The sequence below is a fragment of the Pan paniscus genome, chromosome 10 (genome assembly GCF_029289425.2).
Source record: "Pan paniscus chromosome 10, NHGRI_mPanPan1-v2.0_pri, whole genome shotgun sequence".
Classification (NCBI taxonomy): Eukaryota; Metazoa; Chordata; class Mammalia; order Primates; family Hominidae; genus Pan; species Pan paniscus.
In genome coordinates, this window is record NC_073259.2 from 53,616,215 (window position 1) to 53,638,374 (window position 22,160).

At 39.5% G+C, this 22,160-nt stretch overlaps 1 protein-coding gene across 1 annotated transcript in view; it reads right to left on the bottom strand.

The window, feature by feature from the left end:
* Window positions 1-22,160, bottom strand: part of MUC19 (mucin 19, oligomeric) — a 193,102-nt gene that overhangs the window by 37,771 nt on the left and 133,171 nt on the right. The window contains exons 96-134 of the mRNA XM_034935026.2: window positions 22,077-22,130; window positions 20,717-20,770; window positions 20,515-20,568; window positions 19,856-19,909; window positions 19,275-19,328; window positions 19,085-19,129; window positions 18,808-18,861; window positions 18,157-18,201; window positions 17,841-17,894; window positions 17,641-17,694; window positions 15,246-15,299; window positions 14,611-14,643; window positions 14,295-14,348; window positions 14,098-14,151; window positions 13,182-13,235; window positions 12,700-12,729; window positions 12,378-12,431; window positions 12,187-12,240; window positions 10,467-10,520; window positions 9,718-9,771; window positions 9,521-9,574; window positions 8,595-8,648; window positions 8,057-8,092; window positions 7,734-7,781; window positions 7,543-7,596; window positions 6,837-6,890; window positions 6,014-6,067; window positions 5,819-5,872; window positions 5,377-5,409; window positions 5,054-5,107; window positions 4,857-4,907; window positions 3,933-3,986; window positions 2,852-2,899; window positions 2,661-2,714; window positions 2,062-2,115; window positions 1,910-1,963; window positions 1,092-1,145; window positions 892-945; window positions 96-149 (exon numbers count right to left, since the gene is read on the bottom strand). Coding sequence (XP_034790917.2) covers window positions 96-149; window positions 892-945; window positions 1,092-1,145; window positions 1,910-1,963; window positions 2,062-2,115; window positions 2,661-2,714; window positions 2,852-2,899; window positions 3,933-3,986; window positions 4,857-4,907; window positions 5,054-5,107; window positions 5,377-5,409; window positions 5,819-5,872; window positions 6,014-6,067; window positions 6,837-6,890; window positions 7,543-7,596; window positions 7,734-7,781; window positions 8,057-8,092; window positions 8,595-8,648; window positions 9,521-9,574; window positions 9,718-9,771; window positions 10,467-10,520; window positions 12,187-12,240; window positions 12,378-12,431; window positions 12,700-12,729; window positions 13,182-13,235; window positions 14,098-14,151; window positions 14,295-14,348; window positions 14,611-14,643; window positions 15,246-15,299; window positions 17,641-17,694; window positions 17,841-17,894; window positions 18,157-18,201; window positions 18,808-18,861; window positions 19,085-19,129; window positions 19,275-19,328; window positions 19,856-19,909; window positions 20,515-20,568; window positions 20,717-20,770; window positions 22,077-22,130 — 1,989 coding nt within the window. The remainder of the gene's footprint in view (window positions 1-95; window positions 150-891; window positions 946-1,091; window positions 1,146-1,909; window positions 1,964-2,061; window positions 2,116-2,660; window positions 2,715-2,851; window positions 2,900-3,932; window positions 3,987-4,856; window positions 4,908-5,053; window positions 5,108-5,376; window positions 5,410-5,818; window positions 5,873-6,013; window positions 6,068-6,836; window positions 6,891-7,542; window positions 7,597-7,733; window positions 7,782-8,056; window positions 8,093-8,594; window positions 8,649-9,520; window positions 9,575-9,717; window positions 9,772-10,466; window positions 10,521-12,186; window positions 12,241-12,377; window positions 12,432-12,699; window positions 12,730-13,181; window positions 13,236-14,097; window positions 14,152-14,294; window positions 14,349-14,610; window positions 14,644-15,245; window positions 15,300-17,640; window positions 17,695-17,840; window positions 17,895-18,156; window positions 18,202-18,807; window positions 18,862-19,084; window positions 19,130-19,274; window positions 19,329-19,855; window positions 19,910-20,514; window positions 20,569-20,716; window positions 20,771-22,076; window positions 22,131-22,160) is intronic.

Sequence of the window (22,160 nt, forward strand, 5' to 3'; positions counted from 1 at the left end):
GTGCTTCTGCATAGAAGCACCAAAGGAAAGACATTATTGTAGCAAGCACTCAAGAAACGATTCCTGTGGAATCAGTAAAGAAGCTGTGGACTCACCTGTGCTGAAACTTCCAGGGGAAACTGTTGTGCCAGGTGCCACCAGAGAGGTGCCTGAAACACATTATATCTCTTTTAGGGTCAGGTCTTCATTTGACTTACTGACCATTATGACTCAGTAAGTCAAGTGAAGACCTGACTCTTAAAGGAATATAATGTATTTATTTGCCATAACTGAAATCTCTTTTTTTGAGGTTGTGGCAGAGGGTGAACTAGATGTATTTGCTTGCATTCAACAATTCATAACCAAAGCAAATAGAGAAATACTGTTTGCAACTTCAGGTGCTTCTCCTGGAAATTTAATAGAAGGGAAACTAGATGCATTTCCCTAATGTTGACAAACTTGCTACCCTGGCACAGTGATGCCTGCTGTGAGATAGAAAGAAGGGGAAATAAGGTTTAAGTGTGCTGCAAACTAGATGTAGGGCAAAATATTGACAAAGCAAAGTTTTACCCATATACAGATACACAGATATGCATGCATGCATCCTGTTTCCATGGAATTTTTTTCTATTTCACACACATATACACACTCACACACACACAAGGAAAACATTCTGAATTCCAGCTCCAATTCTGGTGATAGGTGTAACACCACTGGAGACATCTCAACCCATTTGCAGACCTGGAGCAGTGAGGCTCAATTCTAAAATTAGTAGATTTCCAAAAAAAATTTATCTCTATAGAGAATTCATTTGTAATTGCTTGCAGTGTACCTAAATAAAATGTAAATACTCTTCAGAGAAGCTTGATTCCTAATCTGGATGACCCCAAATCATGGACTGTTTATTCTCACCAGTTTTGAAGCCAGTTCCAGAAGTACCAGTCCCTTTTGTGGAAGTCGTGGCCTCTGAGGAAAAAAAGTAGGAGAATAGTGACATCTGGGAATTGGAATACTACAGAGAATATTGGGGTATTACTTTATAATAGCATCCCTAAAAGAGATATCATGACATCTGACATTAAATAAGAGGCATTCCCTTCCTGTTAAGCTACCTGTGTTAGAACTTCCAGGTATAATGGTTGTTCTAGACAATTCTCCAGTGGTACCTAAAATGCCAAAAAAGGGAAATGGAGCAACAGATCATTATCTCCCCAGTTAAGCTTGGAAGCATCCATGTGTGGCCCTAAAGTACTGGAAGCCCTTTCCTGAGGACACTGTATCCCTGTAGAGAATGGAAAATGAACAATCTCCAAGTACTTGATTTTCCAGGCCAACCTGGGCCGTGTGTGTTGCTACTGGGTTTCCCTTTCTCTATGAGGGAAGGGACAAATAAGGCTTAAATCACCCTGACCTGTTTCCCTTCCAGGAGCATAGCCCCCTGGTGTGACAGAGGTGCCTACGGGAGAAACAAAGCACACTTCTATATTTATAAGTAGGACTCTTTGACACAACTTGGAGGATTTTAATAATCAGTTGTTTTCATTAAGTTTTGTAGGAGGGGAGAAATATCATGTGTAAGTAAAGGAGAAAAATGATAGAAAATGTCTCAAACTGTGGGTGGAAAGGAAAACTGGGTAAGGAGAGTTGGAAGTCCTGGAAAGTTGGAATATATGCAATATACGCTCATACTTCATATCAGAAAAAAATTGTTTCCATAAGCCAGGACACTGAAGACAGCCTGGCTGAGACATCTGAGGTCATGAATTCACAAGCGGAATAACTCACCAGGTTGATATGACACTGTGGCCACAGAGAAAATGCAGGACCCTCCCTCAAAAGACTTTCACTGCATTATTGTTCATTACTGTTCACTGCAGCCACCCACATAGAGAGATGATGAGAGCCCCAGGCCTCAGCCTGACAAGCTCACCTCCTGGCGGTCCTGCTCGGGTAGTCCCACTGCCTCCTGGGAAAGTTGTGGCCTCTGAGAGAGGAAGGAATTGGAGGTATAAAGACTGGACAGGACATTCTGGGTTTCCCAAAGCTAATATTGCTTAAGGGGCCATGTTCAGAATTCCTGACCTGTGTGGGCACTTCCAGGTTCCAGAACTTTGCCAGAGGTGCCCTCAGTAGTACCTGAAATAAGAAAGGTGGTCAGCTGGTCAATGTGTTGCCTCTCATGAAATGGGCATGGGCTCCTAAAGGAAAGATAATAACTTTGTTTCTTCAATATACCAGTACATTTTTTTCTCTGGGCTTTCTAGTTTTAAGAGTTTATCCATATATTGCTTGTGGAATATATAATTCCCTCGGTGAGTTTACACAGAAAGTCCTCCACCACTGAGACCCTTTTTTAGGGTTTAATTACAGGGAGATAGATTCAGGCCAAGTCACCTCTATAACTGCAAGGGAATGGGCCCCACGCTAGCCTGATGAAGAGGGCTTTGACACAGGGAACAAAACACAAGGAGGGAATGTTGAAGTGTTGGAACTGTATCTATTGATGTTAAATATTGAACATCTGCTAAATATGTTTTTAATATGCCAAATGTTGCCATATTAATATGCCAAAAAATATGGCATATGTTTTTAATATGCCAAAAGTCAAAGAATTTTGCTATATTTCAAGTGAGACATGGGAAGTTATTACAAAGTACACTTAGTTCCTTAACGGAGCTCACCTGTGATTATTTCACCTCTTGTTTTTCCATTTTCTCCTACAGAAGTTGTGGCTTCTGCAAATGAGAGAAGAGGAATAACAGTGAGGACAAAGATTTGAAGAATCTGAGAAGAGTATGGTAGGATCACCTAGGCAGACAACTCACTGAGGAGCCCTTCCCAAGCACTGGTTCCTCCCAGCCTGGTGCTTTACCTGAGTTGGAGCTCCCAAGGGCAACTGTTGTACCAGAGGGCACTGCAGCTGTGCATAGGTGGGAAAAAAAAAAAAAGATAAATGTGAGAACAATTTTGCGATCCCTGGAAGAATGTGGGCAACAAGTCTATCTGTGACTTTGAAACAGCAAAAGATACTTCTGGACCTATAACTGACAGAAAGATAAACGTGTTGCATGTCTACCATTTGACTTTGCAAAGCCAAGGTTAACACCATGGCTAATATACCTGCCAATCTTTGCCAAGGTTAAAGGTCATGTAAAAGGCTTTTTCCATATTTACCTAATGAAAAGAAAAAGAAGGGAGAAGAGAAGGAGGAGGAGGAAGATAAGAGGAGTAGGAAGAGGAGAAGGAGGAGGAAGAAGAAAGAAGCAGCAGAGGAGGAAAAAAAAAGAAGCCGGAGGAGAAGAAGCAAGAGGAGGAGGCAGAGGAGAGGAGGAGGAAGAGGAGGAGGAGAAAGAGGAGAAAGAAGAGGGAAAAAAAAGTATGAAGAGAGAGAAAAAGAACAAGGAAGAGGATGAGGTAGAGAAAGAGAAGAAAGGAACAGGAGGAGAGGAAAGACGGGGAACAAGAAGAAAAGAAAAAGGAGGAGGAGGAGGCAGAGAAGAAAGAAGAAGAAAGATTTAGAATTTTTTCTTTGAACTAAAATGAGACATCTTAATGATTTCTAAGCTGAATAGAAGTCAGTACTGTAATGTAATACAGACCAAGCTCTTTTCACAGGAAGAACCATTTCAGAGCCAGAGCTATTATATCTACTCTCTCAAGAGGCCTAGAACCCAGGGGTTAGTCCCTGAGAAGGGAAAGCCTTTAAGAAATTTGGGGCCAAGTGGTTCCAAATCCGAATCCAAAAAGTATTGCTGGTTTCCTCGAAATACCATAGCCCCCAAAGGATATAAAAACTTCATTGCACATGAAAGGGATTCTTTGCTTTATCTTTGCACATTTTACATAATGTAATATTTCAAAATAAAAGGCTTAAAAAACCCATTTTCCCTAAGAAATCCATGAACTTGGAATCAAACTGTAACAATAAATAACGAAAATACCCAAATCTTCACCTGATTTTATTTCTGCTCCAGTGGTACCACTTCCTCCTAGGGAAGTTGTGGTCTCTTAAAGATGGAGAGAAAACCAAAATTAATTGAGTATGAAGGAAGAGAGGTGCGTTAAGCTGATGAGACTACATGAGACAAATACAATTCAAAATGTCTTATCATCTACTACTAAGTCAGAAAAGAAACCCTTTTCCATGTAAAAGTGTTTATCTTCAAGACACAAGTTTAATTGTCCATTTTTAACTCATGGGTCTTCTTTGGACCTTAGGTAGCTGCAATGGTAATAAGGTATGTAAAGGCCATACACGATATGTACATAGCAAGGAAATTATAAATGATCAATACGCTCATTACTATTATCATCATTATTTATTGCTTTAAGTATTAGACTTTCCATGAGAAAAAATGTTGCCGGTGACTACCAGTGTGTAGTAATTACATTGTGGAATTAGAAATAAGAATCAATATCTCAATTCTTCACCCATAATGAGAAAGAGAATGGCCTAGGATGGGGATAAGAAAACTATGTGTTTCCTCAATGTGTCAACAAGCTCTGTTCAGAGGTTTCTAGAAGCAAGAGTTAATCTATATATGTTTTCTACACATCATTTGTATCTCGTGGAATATTTAATGAATAAAATGTCAATAACTCAATCACTTCACTTAAATATCAATGAGAGGAAGAAAAACATCTATCTTCAATCTCCTAACTGATTCTCAGTGCCTTGGCTCCATGATGAAGTTTCCTTGAAGCAGAGGAAAGGAAGGTTAAAAAGTTTGAGTGTCTGGCCTTTAGTTATTAGATAAAATCTTGCCTATGTGATAATCTTTCTTCAGAAAAATGCTCTTCACAGACAGTACAAACAGTAGATGCGATTCAGGCAACGTTGTCTACTGGGAGGCAGGTAGTGGTTCGTCAGTGCTTACCTGAGGTGGGGCCAGCCCCAGTTATTCCACTTGCTCCAGAAGAAGTTGTGGCTGCTAAGAGAGGAAGAACATAAATAGAAAAGATTTAGGGGACTTAAAATGGAAAGGTGGTTATTCTGCATAAAAGCACCAAAAGGAAAATCATATTATCACAGCAAGTACCCATGAAAGGATTCCCCACCACACTGTGGACTCACCTGTGCTGAAACTTCCGGGGGCAACTGTTGTGGCAAGAGATACCCCAGAGGTGCCTGAAACACAAAGAGACTGAGGTGATCATGGTAAATGAGTAAATCAAATGAAGAACTGAATCTAAAAGGAATATGCTCTATGTATGTATATATTTATTTATTTATATGCCACCACAGAAATCTCTCACTGAGCATGAGGCAGATGGTGAACTACATGTATTTGCTTGCTTTCAACAATTCAAATCAAAGCACATAGAAATTGTTCCCAACTTCAGGCACACCTGGAAATTTGATAAAAGCAAAACTAGATACATTTCCCCAATGCTCACCTGCTTGTTTCCCTGGGGCAGAAGTGGTGCCTGCTGTGAGGTAGAAAGAAGAGGGAAAAAAGGGTTTAAATGTATTAAAACTTGAGACATAAGAAAGAAAATACTGAGCCGGCATTTTTGTTCACATATACACTTATAAATGCATGTGTCCTGGGTCCATGGGGCTCTTTTCTGTTTCACATACACACACTGAAAACTTTCTGAATTCCACCTAAACTGCTAGCAATAGTTGTAACACAAATGGAGAAATTCCATCCCATCCTCGGAAATGGAACAGTAATGCTCCATTTTAAAATTAGTAGATTTAAAAAAAAATGTATCTCCACCAGCAAATCTATTTTGAATCACTTGCATTGTCCCTAAATAAAATAAACACAAACTCTCTCAAGAAAAGCTTGAGAGACCTAATAATTATGCCAAATCATGAGTTGCTTCTTCTCACCAATTTTGAATCCAGTTCCAGAAGTACCTGTCCCTTCTGTGGAAGTGGTGGCCTCTGATGGAAGAAAGAGGAGAATGAAAAAGGCTGGGAATTTAGAATACTGGAAGAAGATATTGGGATATTACTTTACCATAGAAGCCATAAAAGAAATATGACAGCTGACATTAAATAAGAATTTACTTCTTGTTAAGCTACCTGTGTTAGAACTTCCAGATATAATGGTCGTTCCAGAAAATTCTCCAGTGGTACCTAAAATGCCAAAAAAAAAAAAAAGTTGGGGGGAAGGAAATAAAGCAACAGAACATTTTGTCTCCGATTAATCTTGGAAGCATCAGTGTAGCCCTAAAGCACTGGAAGCCCTCTCATGTGGACACTGTTTCTGTAGAGAATGGAAAATGATCACCTTCCTATCATTTCATTTTCCAGGCCCGCACGTTGGATAGGTTGCTGCTGGAATACCCTTTCACTGAGGCAAGGGGGGAATAGGGCTTTAAATCACCCTGACCTGTTTCCTTTCCAGGAACATATCCCTCTGGTGTGACAGAGGTACCTACAGGAGATATAAATCATTGTTTATATTTATAAGTAGGACTGTGTGATACAACTTGGGGCATTTTAATAATCAGTTGTCTTCCTGAAGCTTTCTAGTGAGGGGAGAGAGGAAACAAACATCATGTGTAAGTATATGAGAAAAATGATAAAAAGTATCAAGCTGTGAGTGGAAAGGCTGGGTAAGGGTAATAGGAAGTCCTGGAAGGTTGGAATATATGAAATATTTTCTAATATGTTTAATCAGAAAAAAATAATGTCTCCATAAACTAGAATAGTGCAGACAGCTTGGCTGACAATCCAAGTCATGAAATTTACAAGTCTAATACCTGACCAAGGTTGATATGACACAATATGGCTGAGGAGAAAATGCAGGCCCTTCCTTCAAATGCGTTCACATTATTTGTTCCCTGTACCCACCCTGATAGAGAGATGATGAGAGCCCCAGGTCTCAGTCTGCCAAGCTCACCTCTGGGTAATCCTGCTTGGGTGGCCCCGCTGCCTCCTGAGAAAGTTGTGGCCTCTGAGAGAGAAAGGAATTGGAGGTATGAAGACTGCACAGGACATTCTGGGGTCCCATAAGCTGTATTGGCCAAGGGCCATGTTCTGAATGCCTGACCTGTGTGGACACTTCCATCTTTCAGAGTTCTGCCAGAAATGCCCTCAGTAGTACCCCAAATAGGAAAGGATCATGGACAGTTGGTCAATTTGCTGCCCCTTATGATATAAGCATAGGCTCTTAAAGAAAAAAACTTTTTTCTTCAATACAACAGAAAATTTATTTCTCTGCAGTTTGTATTTTAAGACTTAATCCATATATTATTCATTATATAAACTATAATTCCCTCAGCAAGTTTACAGAGAAAGTCCTCTACCAGCAAGTTCCATTTTTTAGGGTTTAGATACAGAAAGATAGATTTGGGCCCAAGTCACATACATAGCTGTCAGGGAATGAGCCCCATGATATCCTGATAAAGGGATTTTAGAGCCAAGGCACAAGAAACAAGGAGAAAATGTTGAAGTGTCTGACCTATATTTATTGATGTTAAATTTTGAACATCTGCTAAATTTTTGCCTAATATGCCAAATATGGAAAATTCAAAAACTTTTGTCATATTTCAAGAAAGACATGGGAAATTATAACAAAGTACACTTAGTTCCTTAACAGAACTCACCTGTGATTACTTCAGCTCTTGTTATTCTGCTTTCTTCTACAGAAGTTGTGGCCTCTGCAAAACAGGGGAAAAGAATGGCAGTGAGGGCAAAGATTAGAAGAATCTGAGAAGAGTATGGTAGGATCACCCAGGCAGACACCCCACTGAGGAGCACTTTCCAAGCAGTGGTTCCTCCCAGCCTGGTGCTTTACCTGAGTTGGAGCTCCCAGGGGTGACTCTTGTGTCAGAGGGCACTCCAGCTGTGCCAAGGTAGAAAAGAAAAGAGAAAGATGGATATGGGAACTCTTTCATGACCCTTGGAAAAATGTGGCCAACAGTATGTCTATTTGTGACTTTGAAGCAAGAAAGCATACTTCCTGAAATTATAACTGACATGAGGACTAACAGGCTTCAGGTTTATTGTGTGCCTTTGCAAAGCCAAGGGTAATGCAGTGGCTAATATTCCTGCCCCAAATATTATTACCAAGATTTGTTCAAAGTTGAAGGTCATATGAAAGGCTTTCCCCAAGTTTACCTGTCCTACTTTCTGGTGCTGTAGTGGTGGTTCCTACTGAAACTCAAAAGAGAAAGGGAGAAGAAAGAAGAGGAGAAAACAAGAAAGAACAATAAGGAAGAAAGACAATTTTGAATTTTTATCTCTAAACTAAAATATGACATCTTGGTGATTTCTACATTGTAGAAATCAGTACACTAATGGTATACAGACTAGGCCCTTTTCAAAGGGAAAACCTTTTCAAAACCAGAGCTATTATTGCAAGTCTCCTCTCCAGAGACCTAGAACCCTGAGGTTAGTCTCTCAGATGGGAAAGACTTTAGAAATTTTGGTCTCAAGAGTTTACAAGTCCAAATCCAAGAACAAACTCTGTTTTCTTAAACTATTACAGCCTCAAAGGAAATTTAAACCCACATTCCACATTAAAAAGATTCTCTGCATTATCTATGATAATTTTCTGTAATTTAAATTTATTTTCAAATAAAAAGTTCATTAAAAATTTTTCTCTAAGAAATCTATCAAAGAACAACAATAAATATAAATACTCCAAAGTCTTTACCTAATTTTATTTCTGCTCCAGTGGTGCCACTTCCTCCTAGGGAAGTTGTGGTCTCTAAAAGATGAAAAGAAACCAAAATTAATTGAGTATTAAGAAAGAGGTATGAGCTAAGCTGATGTCATTACATGAGATAACCTCAATTCAAAATGTCTTGACACTTTCTATTAAGTCAGAAAAGAAGGCCTTCTGACTTTAAAAGTAATGAAAACCATAAATATACAAATTTAATTGTGAAAATGAGAAGATATATCATTTATAAATTTATTTTACTAATTGAAGCTTAGGTATTTCTTAATTGGAATAAGATATGTAAACCTCTAATTTAAAAAGCAGATACAGTAAGGAAGTCATAAATGATCGACATGCTCATTACTATTATCATCATTATTTATTGCTTTAAGTATTAGACTTTTCATGTGTAAGAATTTTTCCAGTGGCTATTACATTGGAACTTGGAATTAGAGAGGTATAGGAATCAATATTTTTACTCTTTACACATAATGAAAAGAAAATGGCCTTCGATGGGGTGAGGTTAATCTGTGTTGTCTTAATGTGTCAAAAAGCATTTTTCAGAGGTTTCTAGAACCTGAAGTTCATCTATATTTTTTCATGTACCATTTCTATAGATTATTTAATGAGAAAAATTTTAATAGCTATTATTTTCTTTATATATCACTGAGAGAAAGAAAGACCTTTCTCTCCAATCACACAACTGATGCTCAGTGCCTTAGCTCCGTGGTGAAGTCTCCTTGAAGCAGAATAAAGGAAGATAAAGGCATTTGAGTGTCCAACTTTTACATATTAGGTAAAATCTGGCCTATTTGTAAATTTTTTTTAAAAATGCCCTACACAGGAAGTACAAACGGTAGATGTGATCAAGGCAAGGTGACCTACTGGGAAGGAGGTAGTGGATTGTCAGTTCTTACTTGTAGTTGTTGCAACCCCAGTCATTCCACTTGCTCCAGGAGAAGTTGTGGCTGCTGGAAGAAGAAGGACACAAATGGAAAAGATTCAGGGGGCATGGAATGGAATGGTGGAGCTCCTGCATAGAAGCACCAAAAGGAAAGACCTGTTACTGTAGCAAGCACCTGTGAAAGGACTCTTCACCACACAGTGGACTCACCTGTGCTGAAACTTCCTGGGGCAACTGTTGTGGCAGGAGCTACCTCTGAGGTGCCTGAAACACAAAGAAACTGAGGTGATCACAGTGAACGAGTAAGTCAAATGAGGACCTGAATCTAAAAGGTATATGCTATATTTCTGTATTTATTTGCCATAACAGAATCCTCTTTCTCTGAGCACGAGGCAAGTGGAAAACTTGATGTATTTGCCTGCTTTCAGCAATTCATAACAAAAGGAGATACAATGTTTCCAAGTACAAGCACAACTGAAAATTTGATAAGAGAGAAACTAGATGCATTTTCCCAATGCTCAGCTGCTTGCTTCCCTGGTGCTGCAGTGATGCCTGCTGTGAGATAGAAAGAGGAGGAAAAAGAGTTTGAATGTATTGAACTTCACATGTAGGAGAAAATATTGAGCCAGCATTTTTGTTCAAATATACACGTTAAATGTATGTGTCCTGGTTCCACAGAGCTCTTCTGTTTCACACACATGCACTGAAACTTTCTGAATTCCACCTAAACTGCTAGCGAGAGTTGTAACATAAATGGAGAAGTGCATCGTATCCTCAGAAATGAAGCAGTAATGATCCACTTTAGAATTAGTGGATTTTCAAAAAAAAAAGTACCTCCACTAGCAAATCTATTTTGAATCACTTGCAATGTCCCTAAATAACACAAACACAAACTCTCTCTAGAAAAGCTTGAGAGACCTAATACTTACGATGCCAAATCACGGGCTGTTTCTTCTCACCAGTTTTGAATCCAGTTCCAGAAGTACCAGTCCCTTCTGTGGAAGTGGTGGCCTCTGATGGAAGAAAGAGGAGAATGAAAAAGACTGGGAATTTAGAATACTGGAAGAAGATATTTTATCAGAGAAGCCTTAAAAAAATCATGACATCTGACATTAAAATAAGAGGTATTTCTTGTTAAGCTACCTGTGTTAGAACTTCCAGATATAAAGTTCGTTCCAGACAATTCTCCAGTGGTAACTAAAATGCAAAAAAAAAAAAAAAAAAAAAAAAAAAAAAAAGGAAATAAAGGAATAGAGCATTTTTGTCTCCAGTTAAGCTTGGAAGCATCAATGTAGCCCTAAAGCACTGGAAGCCCTCTCCTGTGGACACTCTATTTCTATAGCGAATGGAAAATGAACAACTTCCTAGCACTTCATTTTCCAGGCCAACATGCGATGGATGTGTTGCTTCTGGGATTCCCTTTCACTATGAGGCAAGAGAAAAATAGGGTTTAAATCAACCTGACCTGTTTCACTCCTAGGAATATATCCCCCTGGTGTGACAGAGGGGCCTACAGGATGAAAAAATCATTGTTTTATACTTATAAGCAGGACTGTGTGATACAACTTGGGGCATTTTAATAATCAGTTGTCTTCATGAAGCTTTCTAGTGAGAGGAGAGAGGAAATCAACATCATGTGTAAGTGTATGAGAAAAATGATAAAAAAGTATCAAGCTGTGAGTGAAAAAGCAATGTGGGTAGGGGAATAGGAAGTCCTGGAAGGCAAAAATATATGAAATATTTTTAAATATCTTTTATGAGAAAAAATAATATCTCCATAAGCTAGAATAGTACCTGCCTGACTATCCAAGGTCATGAAATTCAGGAGCAGAATAACTGACCAGGTTGACAGGACACCATATTGCCCAGAATAAAATGCAGGCCCTACTTCAAATGCCTTCACTATTTTTTCTCTGAAGCTACCAGATAGAGACATGATGAGAGCCTCAGGCCTAAGCCTGACAAGCTCACCTCCGGGTGGTCCTGCTTGGGTGGTTCCACTGCCTCCTGGGAAAGTTGTGGCCTCTGAGAGAGAAAGGAATTAGAAGTATGAAGACTGCCCTGGACATTCTATGGCCCCATAACCTGTATTTTCCAAAGGGCCATGTTCAGAATTCCTGACCTGTGTGGGCACTTTTAGCCTCCAGAGTTCTGCCAGAGATGCTCTCAGTAGTACCTGAAAAAGGAAAAGATTGAGGTCAGTTGGTCAGTTTGTTGCTCCTCATGATACGGGCATAGGCTCTTAAAGAAAAAAAACAAATTTTTTCTTTAATAAAACAGAAAATTTATTTCTCTAGAGTTTGCATATTTAAGAGTTGATCCATCCATTGCCCATAGAACCTATAATTCCCTCAGAAAGTTTACAGAGAAAGTCCTCTGCCACTGAATTTTATTTTTAGAATTTCAGTCCAGAAAGATAGATTTGGGCCAAAGTCACCTATATAACTGTCAGGGAATAGGCCCCATGATGCCCAGATGAAGGGTTCCAAGACCCAAGGCAAAAGACATAAGGGGAAAACGTTGAAGTATCTGAACTATATTTATTGATATTAAATATTGAACATCTGCTAAATTTTTGCCTAATATGCCAAATATAGAAAATTTAAAAACTTTTGCCATATTTCTATCAAGACATGGGAAATTATAACAAAGTAAACTTAGTTCCTTAACAGAGCTAACCTGTGATTGTTTCAGCTCCTGTTTTTCCACTTTCTCCTACAGAAGTTGTGGCCTCTGCAAAACAGGGACAAAGAACAGCAGTGAGGGCAAAGATTAGAAGCATCTGAGAAAAGCATGGTAGGGTCACCCAGGCAGATGCCTCACTGAGGAGCCCTTTCCAAGTAGTGGTTCCTCCTAGCCTGGTGCTTTACCTGAGTTGGAGCTCCCAGGGGAGACTGTTGTAGCAGAGGGCACTCCAGTTGTGCCTAGGTAGGAAAGAAGAGAGAGGGATCTACATGGGAACTCTTTTGTGACCCTTGGAAAAATGTGGCCAACAGTAGGTCTATTTGTGACTTTGAAGCAAGAAAACACACTTCCTGGACTTATAACTGACATAAGGACAACCATGTTTCAGATTTATTGTGTTTCTTTACAAGGCCAAGGTTAATGCAGTAAGCAATATCTCGCCTTCATCATAATGATTATTGTTATGCCAATGTTGAAGGTCCTATGAAAGGCTTTCCCCAAGTTTACCTGTCCTACTTCCTGGTGCTCCAGTGGTGGCTCCACATGAAAAAAGATTAGGAGAAGAAGAGGAGAAGGAAAGAAGAAGAAAGAAGAAAGAAAATCTTAAATTTTTATCTATGAACAGGACACTAATGTTATACAGACTATGCTCTTTTCAAAGGGAAAACCACTTCAAAGCCAGAGCTATTATTGCAACTCTCCTCTCCAGAGACCTAGAACCCTGAGGTTAGTCTCCCAAAAGGAAAGATTAGGAACTTTGGACTCAAGAGTTTACAAATTCAAATCTAAGAAGAAACTCTGTTTCCTTGAAATACTGTAGCCTCAAAGGAAATTTAAAACCACACTCCATATTAAAGGGAATCTCTACATTATCTGTGATAATTTTCTGTAATTTAAATTTATTGCCAAATTAAGAGCTCATTAAAAAAATTTCCTCTAAGAAATTTATCAAAATACAACAATAAACATAAATACCTCAAAGTCTTTACCTGATTTTATTTCTGCTCCAGTGGTGCCACTTCCTCCTAGGGAAGTTGTGGTCTCTTGAAGAAAACCAAAATTAATTGAGTATTAAGAAAGAGAGATGAGCTAAGCTGATGTCATTACAAGAGAACCTCAATTCAAAATGTCTGGACACTTTCTATTAAGTCAGAAAAGAAGGCCTTCTGACTTTAAAAGTAATGGAAAACATAAATATGTAAGATTAATTGTTAAAACGGAGAGATACAGCACTTGTAAATTTATCTTCTTAATTGGACCTTAGGTATTTCTTAATTGGAATAAAATATGTAAACCTCTAATTTAAAAAGTGGATATAGTAAGGAATTCATAAATGATCAATATGCTCATTACTATAATCATCATTATTTATTGCTTTAAGTATTACACTCTTCATGTGTAAAAGTTTTGCCAGTGGCTACCACATTGGAACTTAGAGTGATAGGAATCAATATTTTTATTCTTTACACATAATGAAAAGAAAACGACCTTTGATGGGCTCAGGGAACTCTGTTTTGTTAATGTGTCAGCAAGCTCTTTCAGAGGTTTCTAGACCAGGAGTTAATCTATATGTTTTGCATGCACCATTTCTACAGAATATTTAATGAGAAAAATGTTAATAGCTATTATTTCCTTTATATATCATTGAGGGAAAGAAAGACTTTTCTCTCCAATCACACAACTGATGTTCAGTGCCTTAGCTCCATGGTGAAGTCTCCTTGAAGCAGAGGAAAGGAAGATAAAAGTATTTGAGTGTCTGACATTTATGTATTAGGTAAAATCTTGTCTATTTGGAATAGTGTTTTTTTTTCCAACAAAAATGCTCTTCACAGGACGTACAAATGGTAGATGTGATTGAAGCAATGTGACCTACTGTGGAGGAGGTAGTGGATTGTCAGTTCTTACTTGTAGTTGTTGTAACCTCAGTCGTTCCACTTGCTCCAGGAGAAGTTATGGCTGCTGGAAGAAGAAAGACACAAATGGAAAAGATTCAGGGGGCATGGAATGGAATGGTGGAGCTCCTGCATAGAAGCACCAAAAGGAAAGGCATGTTACTGTAGCAAGCACCCATGAAAGGATTCCCCACCACAGAGTAGACTCACCTGTGCTGAAACTTCCTGGGGCAACTGTTGTGGAAGGAGCTACCTCCGAGGTGCCTGGAACACAAAGAGACTGAGGTGATCATAGTGAATGAGTAAGTCAAATGAGGACCCAAATCTAAAAGGGATATGCTGTATTTCTGTATTTATTTGCCATAACAGAAATCTCTTTCTCTGAGCACAGGGAAGGTGGAAAACTAGATGTATTTCCTGCTTTCAACAGTTCATAACAAAAGGAGATAGAGAGACAATGTTTCAAGTACAAACACAACTGAAAATTTGACAAAAGAGAAACTAGATGCATTTTCCCAATGCTCACCTGCTTGCTTCCCTGTTGCTGCAGTGATGCCTGCTGTGAGATAGAAAGAGGAGGGAAGAAAGGCTTAAATGTGTTGAAATTTCAGAGATAGGAGAAAATGTTGGGCAAGCCAATTGTGGGCTATGCAAGTATGGATAAATGCACCGTTTCCATGAGGTTCTTTTCTACTTCACGCACATTCACACAGAAAACTTTCTGGTTTCCAGCTCAAATGCTGGTGAGACTTGTAACACAATGGAAAAATCCCATCCCAACCTCAGACTTGATGAAGGGAGGCTCAATTCTAGGATTGGTAGTTTTTCTAAATAAATAAACAAATAAATAACAGCAATCCTATTTTGAATTACTTGCAATGTCTCTAAATGAAACACAAACTCTCTCAAGGAAAGCTTGAGAGTACTAATCCTTACGAGGCCAAAGTATGGGCTGTTTATTGTCACCAGTTTTGAGTTCAGTTCCAGCAGTGCCACTCCCTACAATGGAAGTTGTGGCTTCTGAGGGAAAAAATAGAATAGTGAAGTCTGGGAATTTGGAATACTGGAGGGGATTTGGGGGTGTAATTTATCATAGCAGTCCTAAAAGAGATATTGTGACATGTGACATTAAATAAGGGCATTTCCTTCTTGTTAAACTACCTGTGGTGGAATTTTCAGATATAATGGTTGTTCCAGATAATTCTCCAGTGTCACCTAAAATGCAAAAAAGGAAAATGGAACTATAGAGCATTATCTCCCCAACTAAGCTTGGAAGCATCAATGTGGCCCTAAAGCACTAGAAGCCCATTCCTGAGGACACTATTTCTATAGAATAAAAAATGAACAGCTGCTTAGCACTGGGCTTTCCAGGCCAACATGGGATAGATGTGTGGCTACTGGGTTTCCCTTTCACTACAAGGCAAGGGGAGAATAGGGCTTTAAATCACCCTGAACTGTTTGCCTTCCAGAGACATAGCCCCCTGCTGTGACAGAAGTGCCTACAGGAGAAACAAAGCATGGTTTTATCTTTATAAGTAGAACTCTTTCATGCAACTTGAGGCATTTTAATAATCAGTTGACTTCATGAAGCTTTCTAGTGAGGGGATACAGAAAATAAGCATCATGTATAATTAAAGGAGAAAAAGGATAGAAAATGTCAAGCTGAATAAAAAAGAATGAGATCATGTCCTTTGCAGGGACATGGATGGAGCTGGAGGCCATCAACCTCAGCAAACTAACACAGGAACAGAAAACCAAACACCGCTTTTTCTCACTCATAAGTGGGGGGTTGAGCAATAAGCTCACATGGACACAGGGAGGGGAACATCACACACCAAGGCAAATTAAAGGATGGGTCAATAGGTGCAGCAAACCACCATGGCACACACATCCCTATGTAACAAACCTGCACATATCCCAAAACTTAAAGTAAAATAAAAAGAAAAAAATAAATGAAAAGAAAAGGAAATGTCAAGCTGTGGGTGGAAAGGTAAACTGGATAAGGAAGACTGGAAGTCCTGGAGGGTTGGAATACATGCAACATACTCTCAATCCTCTTATCAGACAAAAATGTCTCCATATGCCAGGATACTGGAGACAGCCTGGCTGAGACATCTGAGGTCATGGAATTTATAAGCGGAATAACTTTTCAGACTGTTATGACATAATATGGCCTCAGAGAATGCCGACTCCTCCTCAAATGCTTTCATATTATTTGTTCACTGCAGCCACAAAAATTGAGAGATGATGAGAGCCCCAGGCCTCTGCCTGAAAAGCTCACCTCCAGGTGATCCTGCTCGGGTAGTCCCGCTGCCTCCTGGGAAAGTTGTGGCCTCTGAGAGAGAAAGGAACTGAAGGTAAGAATTAACAGCATTTGCAGTGACCTGGATGAGACTGGAGACTATTATTCTAAGTGAAGTAACTCAGCAATGGAAAACCAAACATCATATGTTCTCACTGATAACGTGGGAGCTAAGCTATGAGGACGCAAAGGCATAAGAATGATACAATGGACTTTGGGGACTTGAAGGGATGAGTGGGAGGGGGAAAGGGATAAAAGACTACAAATATGGGGCAGTATATACTGTTTGGGTGATGGGTGCACCAAAATCTCATAAATCCCCATTAAAGAACTTACGCATGTAACCAAATACCACCTGTACCCCAATAACTTACGGAAAAATAAAAAATAAAAAATTTTAAAAAAAGACTGCACAGGACATTCTGAGTCTCCCATAAAGCTTTCTAGTGAGGGGATACAGAAAATAAGCATCATGTATAATTAAAGGAGAAAAATAATAGAAAATGTCAAGCTGAATAAAAAGGAATGAGATCATGTCCTCTGCAGGGACATGGATGGAGCTGGAGGCTATCATCCTCAGCAAACTAACACAGGAACGGAAAACCAAACACTGCTTGTTCTCACTCATAAGTTGGGGTTGAGCAATGAGATCACATGGCCAAGAGGCCACGTTCAGAGTTCCTGACCTGTGTGGGCACTTCCAGCTTCCAGAGTTTTCCCAGAGATGCCCTCAGTAGTACCTGAAATAAGAACGGATTGTAACTGGTCAATTTGCGGTCCTTAATTTAACAGGCATGGGCTCTTAATAATAAAACAAATGAAATGTTTGTTTCTTTAATATACCAGGAAATTAGTTTTTCTGGACTTTAATTTTGAGAGTGAATCCACACTTTGCCCATGAAACATATCATTCCCTGAGCAAGTTTACTGTGATTTGTTCTCAGAGAAAGTCCTCCACCACTAGTCCCTTTCTTAGGGTTTAATGATAGCAGTGTACACTTGGGCCCAAATCATCTATGTAACTGTCAGGGAATGGGTCTCATGATGCTGTGATGAAGGATCCATAGACCCACGGTGCAAGACATAAGGAGGAAAAGTTGAAAGGTCTGTACTGGATTTATCGATGTCAAATATTGGACTTCTGTTAGATTTTCCTTAATATGCTAATTCTGGGAAATTCAAAAAGTGTTTACATATTTCAGGCCAGACTCTTGGGAAGGTTTTAGGAATAGTTAATATCTTAACAGAGCTCACCTGTGATTATTTCAGCTTTTGTTGTTTCTCTTTCTCCTACAGAAGTTGTGGCCTCTGAGAAAGAGGAAAACAGGACAGGAGTGATGAACAATATTGCAAGACCATGGAAAACTTACGGTGGTTCTCCTACCCAGGATAACACTGGAGGAGAATTTGTCATAGATGGACTCCTGGAGGAATCTGCCACCTCAGGGACTCACCTGTGTTGGAATTGCCAGGTGCAACAGTTGTGCCAGGAGCTACCCCAGTGGTGGCTGAAACACAAAGGGTCTGTGATCATCACAGTGACTTGTGTTTGTCTTCTGAAGACCTGCCTCCAGAAGGAATCTGGGTGTATCTTTGTTATATCAAAGGGCCCTTTCACTGCTTCCTGATTAACTGAGAATCATATGCCTTTGCTATGACCCATAGCATTAAAAGAGCAATGGAAATAGTAATGTGCCCAAATTGAGGCCCCTCCACTTTCACACATTCACTCCCAGACAAGGAAACAGGGTGGCTTTCCCTCCCCTTCACCTGTCAGGCTCCCAGTTGCTTGGCCTCCTGAGGCTGCAGGGGTGCCTGCCATGGGATGAAAACCAGAACAGTGTTTTCATGTGCCAAGAACACTGGAAAATATTTCATATCATTATTGCTTTTTTGAGTAAGAAAACTTTTATATAGGATATGCTTGCTTCAAGAATTTATATTGTTTTCTTTCCAGAAATACAATATTTGTCAGCTCCCTCTACACCACAGTGGTATACATGATTTTGCAGGAGAAATCTGTTATGCTGACTGTACCACCAGCCCCTCTTTAGAAAGTTACAGCTGTGGGGCTAGATGTTGGTTTTAAGAGTTTTCCAGAATGTGTTCAGTGTAAGAAAACACTGAAAGTAAATGCAAACCACTACCTAGGAAAACACACTCCCAACAGGCGAGCCTAGGGAGAGTCATAATTTATGCTAAACCCTAAGCTGTGCTCTGCTCATTCTCACTGGGGCTGGATCCAGATGGAGGAACACTGCGGCCTTCTGTTAAAAGTTGCAGCCTCTGAGAGAGGAAGTGGTGAATGGTGAGATCAGAATTTGGGATATTGAGAAAACAATGAGGTTGGTATTTCATCAAAGCAGCGCTAATAACTATATTATGTGGTTAAACATGGAGATTTCCTGCTTATTAACCTACTGGTGTGGGAAGTTTTAGATATAGCAGTTGTCCCAGATAATTCTTTTGTAGTAACTAAAAGTGGAAAAAGAAAGGTATCAACATGGCATTACCTCCTAAATCAGTTGTGGAAATAGCTATGTGGCTTTAATCCACTGGAAGAACATTCCTGAAAGCCTCTGTTTTGTAAGGAAATGAACTATAAGTGACTACCACTTCATGTCCTGGCCTGTTGCTCCTGGGGTTCCCTTTCCATAGAGCACACTGAATGTGGATGGTAACTTTATCTCCTCCTCACCTGTTTCACTTTCAGATGCTGAACTCTCTGGTGTGACAGAGGTGCCTTCAGGAGAAAAAAAGCAGATGACAGATTCATCTTTCTGAATTTTACTCATCAATTACCTCAGGCATTTTGATACTGAGAATTTGAAAATAGAACTTGTTAACTCTAATCCTGGCATATGAGGACTGTATTTAGTCCTTCCTACCTGGCCTGGAGCTCTGTGAACTGCTGCTGGCTCCAGGTGAAACCACAGTTGTACCTATTAAGGCAAGTGGAGTGAAAAATTCTTCAAATAATACATTTCACCTTTCAACTAAGCTTTATTAAATATCTCTTTCATGTGATATTGTTTTAGGCCCTTGGGATGTATCAGTGAGCAAAATGTTCAAAGACCCCTCTCCTAATGCACCTTACATTCTAGTAACTGGAGGCCAGCAATGAACAATAAATGTAATAAATAAGTCAGTGTGAAAGATGTTAGTAAACACTTTAGGAAAAAGGCAAATTGTATAAAAGGGTCAGGGACCCTGATAAGCAGGGGTTATCCAGCGCTTGCCCTCATCCTTGCTATATAACAAGCTCTGCAATCCTGGGCTCCTGGAAATCCAGAGGGATAAGTCAGGTGAGACCAGGGAATTCCTAGGCACACCCAGGTTTTGACTCTGGCATGTTATATTTCCAGGGCAAATGCAGGCTCCTTTCCTCTACCCACTTGCACACCCATGTTTTCACTGCAGAGAACAGGGATTTGATAAAAGCACCAAGGCCTTAGAGTAAAAAGCTCACCTCCTGGACGTTCTGCTTGGCTGGTGTCACTCCCTACTATGGAAGTTGCGGCACCTGAGAAAGAAAAGAAAGGAAGGGGTAAAGATTAAGGTTTGGGAGACTATACACAGTGCTGTGAGCAGAGTATGTCAACCAAGGTGCCCATGTCCAGATTTTGCATGTATTTTCAGACTGGCTTGTGTTGTAACTTCCAGGTTTCAGTGTTTTCCCAGAGACTACACTAGTAATACCTACAATAACAAAGAGATGGTGGCACTAGTTCAACTGTTTGTCCACTGATTTGAATAGGGATCTCAAATCCCCACTTAGAAGCAAATTATTACTCTGACACTTGCAGTGCTAGAAGTAATTCGTATTTGTCCCATGCAACATTTCTTTCCACAGCAATTTTACTGAGACAGTTCTCAACTATAATGTCCTTCTTTTTGGCAGGGAAATTGGAATTTTCTCCCCATATTACCTATTTGTCTGTCATGGTTTTACGTTACGATGCTTTAATGAAAGCCCTTGTAAGCTCAGGAAATAAGGAGGCAATATAATGACGTCTAGTCTTTTTCTCTGAATTTTCACAATATAGCATATGCAAATCATGTAGATATTTTCAGAAGACTATTGAAGGTGTCATTAGGAATTAAAGGTCTTAGTCTAGCAGCACTCACCCGTGGCTCTTCCAATGCTTGTTGTTCCACTTACTCCTAGGAAAGTGGTGGCCTCTAAGGGAAACAAAGAGATAAGAGTTACCTGGAGAATATTTAAGGATTGTGGAGAAGATATGGTGCTACTCCTGCAAAAAATAATACAAAGGAGATATCTAATTATGGAAGGGCACGTGGAAGATTCCATGTCAACCTGTTGACTTACCTGTCTTGGAACTGCCAGGGGCAACAGTTGTGCCAGGAGCTACTCCAGTGGTGGCTGAAACACAAGAGGAACTGGCATCACCACAGTGACTCCTGCTTGTGTCCTGAAGACCTGCCTCTAGAAGGAATCTGTTTACATCAAAGGCCAGTAGTAACTGGATGTCAAAGGCCACTTTCTCTGGCTGCCACTCAGATGTGTTTTCCCATTCATTAATAAACTACCAAGATGGGGCATTATATCTAGCATCCCATGACAGTGAAACAGACAGTTTTCTCCCATATTTACCTATTTCACTGCCAGGAGTAGAAGAAAAAAAAATTTACTTTATGATAATTGTATCTATTTCTAATTACATTTTTAATTGACACATAATTTTACATATTTCCAGCGTGAGGTTTTGATATAGATGTATACACATTGTAATAGTCAAGTCATGGTCTTTAGCATAACCATAATCTCTGACATTTATCATAGCTTTGTGGTAAGAAAATTTAGAATCCTCTTGATATGGTTTGACTGTGTCCCCACCCAAATCTCATCTTGAAATGTAGCTCCCACAATTCACATGTGTCATGGGAGGGACCCGGTGGGAGATAGTTGAACCATGGTGGTGGGTCTTTCCCCTGCTGTTTTTATGACAGTGAATAAGTCTCACAAGATCTGATGGTTTTATAAAGGGGAGTTCCCCTGCACAAGCTCTCTCTTGCCTGTTGCCATGTAAGACATGCCTTTCGCCTTCCACCATGATTGTGAGGCCTCCATAGCCATGTGGAACTGTGAGTCCATTAAACCCCTTTTTCTTTATAAACTATGCAGTCTTGGGTATGTCTTTATCAGCAGCATGAAAATGGACTGACACATATCTCTTCAAGGTATTTTCAAATATATACTATAATATTGCTTACTATAGGCACTCCACTGCACTATAAACCACCGGAACTAATGCCTGCTATCTAATTGTGATTTTGTACCCATTGACTTACTACTAATTATTTCTATTACTTTAGGGCAAAAAAAAAATCTATGTAGGCATGATTCCAAGATTCATATATCTCTACTTCCCAGGGTTAAAACTGCTTTTAGTTCCTACTACTATGCGGAAATTGTTTCAATGTAATGTTATGGGGAAATTTCTCAGAACAATTACATTTCATTTACACCCCAACTAGAAGAGTCAACCCATTTGAAAAGTGTATATTAAGAGGTTAAGGAAAATATTAAATTAAAAGATATATTTGGCCTCAGATAGATTGTCCCTAAATAAATTACTTAATATTCTGTAGGAAAGCCTACTTCCAAGCAAGTTATCCCAAAAGTCATGGTTCTTGGTAACTCCCAAATCATAAGCTGCCATCCTCACCTGTTCTGGATTCACTTCCGGTACTGCTCCTGTCTCCTGTGAGAGTTGTGGCCTCTGAGGAAAGAAAGAGAAGAATCAAGAGGT